This window comes from Pinus tabuliformis, chromosome 1_1 (assembly GCF_031772625.1).
Source record: "Pinus tabuliformis cultivar Carrire ecotype Pingquan chromosome 1_1, CPIR1, whole genome shotgun sequence".
Classification (NCBI taxonomy): Eukaryota; Viridiplantae; Streptophyta; class Pinopsida; order Pinales; family Pinaceae; genus Pinus; species Pinus tabuliformis.
In genome coordinates this window covers 753,061,515-753,067,393 of record NC_142297.1, presented here as the reverse complement: position 1 = coordinate 753,067,393, position 5,879 = coordinate 753,061,515, and the positions used below count along the sequence as shown (strand labels likewise).

The 5,879-nt window shown below is 30.4% G+C and overlaps 1 protein-coding gene across 3 annotated transcripts; it reads left to right on the top strand.

Annotated features, from left to right (window-relative positions):
* The first annotated feature begins 1,548 nt into the window (after positions 1 to 1,548).
* Positions 1,549 to 5,482, top strand: LOC149216199 (uncharacterized). Of its 3 annotated transcripts, none has more exons than XM_089391163.1 (3): positions 1,549 to 2,170; positions 4,831 to 4,931; positions 5,173 to 5,482. In XM_089391163.1, exons 1-3 carry the CDS (start codon positions 1,637 to 1,639, stop codon positions 5,195 to 5,197), a joined length of 660 nt encoding a protein of 219 aa, XP_089247289.1. In that variant the 5' UTR covers positions 1,549 to 1,636; the 3' UTR covers positions 5,198 to 5,482. The 3 variants fall into 3 exon arrangements, with proteins under 3 accessions (XP_089247289.1, XP_089247288.1, XP_089247287.1); XM_089391162.1 differs by having other exon boundaries at positions 5,091 to 5,482; XM_089391161.1 differs by lacking the exon at positions 5,173 to 5,482 and having other exon boundaries at positions 4,831 to 5,040.
* The last annotated feature ends 397 nt before the right edge of the window (positions 5,483 to 5,879 follow it).

Genomic DNA, 5,879 nt, shown 5'->3' with positions numbered 1-5,879 from the left:
ATTTATTATTATTACTCAATTCTGTTTCTCTAATCGCTTGCATCCTTAGTTAAGATGGATCTATGTTGGCTCTTAATAATATTATTTATATTATATAAATTTCACATTTTTATATATAAAACTATTCTCATTTTTAATTTTGTTATAATCTTGATTTAATTTCTATGAGAATCTTTTTAGTAGTCGTAAGGATAGGTTTAGATATATCTAAAAAATAATTAAAACCTTTTTCCATTTACATTTAATTAAAAAAATGCTATAAAATTAAATTAAAATAACATATTTATAAAATAATTTGATTGTGAAATAAGTTATGCTTTTTTGGGCATGTGTTATGGATAATCCATGCCCATGGTATTGTAACAAAATCTATTTACATGTTAATAATATGCACGGTAAAGTGACCCTCAATATCCATGGTTAAGAATCATGTCAGATTGTTATAAAATATTTTGATTGTGAAATATATTATGGTTTTTTGGCATGTGGTATTGATAAGCCATGGTATTGGCACATGGTATTGTACTTATTTACAAGTTAATAATAAAATCAAAATATAGTAAATTGATTTAACTTTAACGTTTTATTATTAATTGAACCAACACTGGGTTTACATGCATCTAGCTTTATATTAGTTTTAACTTTTTATTTATTACTTTTTAATGTTTTTCTTTAATTGAACTGACATATAAATGTTAAATATTTACACTTTTACATCTATTTTTATATTGAGCTAAAATTTAGATTAAATTTGTTAAATATTAAATATTAACATTTACACTTGACGTCTACCCGATACTGAACTGTAAAATTTCTCTTATCCCTTCTTATACTTTTATTCTTCAAATTTTTATTAATAAAATTAAAATTTATGTCAAAGTCTCCATCAACCCACACTTAATAACATTAAATGCTATTAACATCGTAAGATTATTAACGTACTCCCAACCTACCACTATATGACTAAAATGAGCTTGGTTCGTAACATTATTAACGGACTACTAAATCAGCCTTCACATGGCAACGCTGAAATTCTGTCGTGATCCCTAAATATCCATCTATGACCATGGTGGGACCAAACCGCCGTGCCTAGACAGAAGACATCCGTCGATTACCCACACTTAATATTAAATGCTATTAAAATCGTAAGATTATTAACGTACTCCCAACCTGCCACTATATGACTAAAATGGACTCGGTTCGTAACATTATTAACAGACTCCTAAATCAGCCTTCACATGGCAACGCTGAAATTCTGTGTACTAACCCCTAAATATCCATCTATGAACATCGTGGGACCAATCCGCCGTGCCTAGACAGAAGACATCCGTCGATTATGAGAGTGGGACCATGCAACTGTTCATGGACAGAACTTCAACGTGGAAAAGCATGTTGGAGGTACCCTGATATATCTGGAAATATTGATGGGATCCAATGTAGGATGTCAAGAAATGACAGAGAGAGTACACATGGCAGGGAAAGATATTCCATTATCGCCAAGTTAACCCTACAGATAACGTTAATGGTAGCATTTTTCTCGATGTTAAATAGCTCCAGCATCAGTGTCTGCTCGTTGAATGGAAGGTTTCTTGTGAAATGCACAAGGGTTATAGGTGGCTCTGAATGGCGAAAAGGGATGGGGAATAATATGGATCATATATTTCAGAGACAGCCCTTTCCCAAATTTGCAGAGCTACTGAATTATGTTTCTACAGAAATTATGACCAATGGGATCTCTGAGTCTGGGTGGACGAAGTATTTAGATGTGTCTGTAGATAGACGGAGTGAAGAAAAAAGCAGCAGTCTTGAAATTGAGAAGCGGCAAAGAAAAAGATCTAAGTATAAACACAATGCTGAAAAATACGGAACATATCAGCCGTCGAGCATTACAGGCAAGGAAGAAGACCCTTCCATGGCTTCGGATGCATCGTCTGGTCCGCAAAATCTGTCTCTGCCTGTCAGGGACATTGAGTGTGGGCAGGAACAACAGGTTGCTGGATCATTTTTCTCAGTCTCCAGAGACAGAAGCGACGTTCAGGATCTGGAATCTATTGGTTCATGTTCAACAGCTGATGTGAATCCCAGAAAGATAAATCTCCGAAAAGTAGACGAGTCTGAGCATGATCTATTGCTTCAAGACACAGCAAGCTCGGGTATCCACAGGCTAGAGGTATGTCTTATGATTTACGAAGTCTTTTTAGAGCTCAGTAACAGAGTAATAATTCCACTTGCAGAAGAGAGCTATGAAACACTGAGTTTGAGACGGTGAATGTTGAATACAAAGCCAGAGAAGATTATAGGAAAATCGTTATTGATAAGAATCTCTTTAGTGAATGTATGAAGATTATTTATTTAATTTTTAATTCAAATTATCATTTATAGAAAAATTTATTATAATTTAGTTGCTAAATTTGTTATAGGATAATTATCACTTATTAATGTATATACACTTTAGTTTGTTATTAAAAAATAAGTCAGCTAAAACTACCAGCTGGTAGCTGGTGGTCTGTAGCTTGTTATTAAAAAAACTAAGTCAGCTAAAACTACCAGCTGGCAGCTGGTGGTGGGTAGCTTGTTATTAAAGAAAACTAAGTCAGCTAAAACTTCCAGCTGGCAGCTGGTGGTCCTTAATGGGCAGGCTTTCATTAGCTATTGATAAGAATACGCCCACTCACTCATGCCTTGTCATTCAAAAAAGGTCCAGGCCAGTAAAAATTACCAATTAGTAGTTTTTAAGAAGCAGATTTTCATTAGTGAGAGGTATGAAATACCTCTGATCTTGGGTAATTAACTTGTTTCTTAAATCCCAAAACACCAGCTCTTGACCCAAAAAAATGCTTTTAAAACATACTCAAAAACACATTATTTTATACCAAAAAACATACTCAACTAATTATATAATATAGTTTTACATATTAATTACTTTATATTTATTTTTTTACATTTACATACAATCAATCTTTATTTTTTCAAATTTCCATAATACATTTATAAACTTATTACACAAATTATCATCTAAGAACTAACATCATGTACTATGTAAAAGATTTATCCATCTCTATCATGCAGTTGTGCTAATTTACTCTCATATAATTTATTAATAATAATTATTTATGATTAATAATAAACATTTACGATGAATTATTGTAATAAATTTTTTTAATATTATTTTTATTATTATATATTTATAATTATTTGTGTGGTAATAAATACTGAGTTTGAGACAGTGGATGTTGTATACATGGAAACAAATCTTTGTATGTGTCCAGAGAAGATTATAGAAAAATGTCATTGATAAGAATTTGTTTAGCGAATGCATGCAGATTATTGATTTAATTTTTAATTTAATTTATTATTTTATGTTTATATATTGGGAAAATTTATCATAATTTAGTTGTCAAATTTGTTATGGGACAATTATTGCTTAATGTTAGTATCAGTGAATGTATGTTCACACACGTCTAGCTTGTTATTAAAAAAACCAACCCAAGAGCTGGTGGTCCATAAGGAGCATGCTTTCAATAGCTATTGATAAAAATCTCCTTAGTGAATGTATGTGGGTTATTTATTTTCTTAATTTTGATTATTATTTTATTTATATATATTGGGAAAATCTATCATAATTTAGTAGTGAAATTTGCTGTGGGACAATTATTACTGGCTGGTATTAGTGAATGTATACTCACTCATACATTGTTATTCAAAAAAAATTCCAGGCCAACTAAAATTACTAGCAAATAATCCTTAAGAAACAGGTTTTCATTAGTGCAAGATACCTTTGATCTTAAATAGTTAACTAGTTTCTTAAATCCCAAAACACTACTCTTAATCCAGCAAAAGCACTTTTAAGACATACTCAAAATCACATTATTTTATATCCAAAATAACATATTCAACTAGTTATATAATACAATTTTACATATTAATTACTTTATATTTTTTTTTTTACATTTACATACCATTAATCTTTATCCTTTCAAATTTCCATGATACAATTATAAACTTATTACACAAATTATCATATAAAAAATAACATTATGTAATATGTAAAACATTTATCTATCTATATCATGCAGTTGTCCTAATCTACTTTCATGTAATTAATTATTATTTATTATTAATAATAAATATTTATTAATTATTAATTATTTTAATATTTTTTGTAATATTTTTTTTTTATATATTTATTAAATATTTGTTGGTTGGATACCAATGAAATTTTTAAGATATATCAAACTATATTTAATTAATTAAACTTAATTTTACAATTTAAATAATCATTAGCGACTGTTCTAGGAATTCAGCAGGAAGCGAATATAGAATAGAATCTACAGCTACCTGCCGAAAGCCTGGGCGATATTATCCGAACGGCCTGTTAGACTAGAAAACATTCTATCAGTCCGTGCCCGATTCTTTTGGCAGTGTTACTCAAACTAACACTGAAAGTGTTAGCATTGATACGGTTAGATTTTTGATTCTGAATCAGGGTTGCTGGTTCGAAGTCTCGATTATAACAATAAATCTAACGCCATATGAATCCGGAAAATGAGTTACATAAATATAAAAATCACAGAAACTTGAAATCTGAGATACTGTTGGATTTTTTTAATATTCTCATAAAATATGAAGTGATGAGTATAAGATATAATGTCACTTAAATTTTCTTCACCACGTAATTGTAGAATTATATAAATGAAGAATTATAATTTTTTTTTATTCAAGTTTTTGTGATAAATTATAATTGTTGGTTCCAACCGTCAATTTTTTTCTTTTATATAATTTCTTTAAAAAACATACTTAATTGATTAGTGTTATATTAATGCAATCCAGACGCCTGAGAAATATATCCATTGGCAGCGGCGTGGTAGGAAAGAACGTTTCGAAGCTCTTGAATCCTTTTGCCTGAAGGAGCAAAGGCACCCACTTGCTACGTATCTCCAAACACATACCTCTATACTATTTCTATTAATTTCTTGTATGATTTATATGATCAGGAAAGTTAGAAAGTAGAGGTTGAGAGAACGCCGAATGCATATATCAATTCCAGAACTTATTATATTCATTTTATTCTTTCATTTTTGTCATGGCAGTGAACTTGTTAAAGGAGAAGTTGTGGGGAAAGAACAAAGAATTAATCTCTGATAGCATTTTCCGTGTGAAATGTCGTGACAGCTCACAAGTCTCCATGGCTGTTTGAGAGATTGGAAGCAGAAGAAAGTCATGTTCACGTTTGTTGGGAGTTAGATTCTGAGAAACCACAATAAGTAATTGAGGTATATACATAAAAAGAAGCGTGACATGCACTTGGCAGTGCTCTTTATGCTATCATTACTAGCTGCTAGAGCCAAGGGCCCTTTTAATTTTTGTTTCCGGTTTCTGGAATGAATTACCATAATCTGGCTTGATGTAACGACAACTGTTCTATTCGCTTGAATTCTGACGATGACCAATCTTTCTCTTAGGACTTGATCGAAATAACATGGGTTTTTGGCCTCAAATCTCTCTCAATAGAGGTGTTTTCTATTTTAGCAAATAAAAATTAGGATTAAACTCTTACAATTATGCTGGAAAAATAAGATTTTTAGAATTCTAATTTATTTATTAATAATTATTAGATCGATATTAATAAAATATTTTAAAATATTTTTAGTAATATATTCAAAATAAAATATATTTATTCTATATGAGTTATGTCAAATGCAAATATGATATTGCTAAATGACCCATAATATTGTAACAAATATGTATAGCCTAATCATCTCGTTAATTTCTCTTTGGACAAGAGACTGTTATAATCTTGTTAATTTCTCTCCTGATAACAGGGCGTTGACGCTGACCAACAACAATTCTCAGTAGTAGTGAAGTTCAGAGATAGACCA

Excerpts from the sequence above, each read along its gene's own strand:
- LOC149216199 (XM_089391161.1), top strand. The coding sequence starts at position 1,637 with ATGGGGAATAATATGGATCATATATTTCAGAGACAGCCCTTTCCCAAA. Across the intron at positions 2,171-4,830 it reads CGGGTATCCACAGGCTAGAG|ACGCCTGAGAAATATATCCA; the intron begins GTATGTCTTATG and ends AATGCAATCCAG.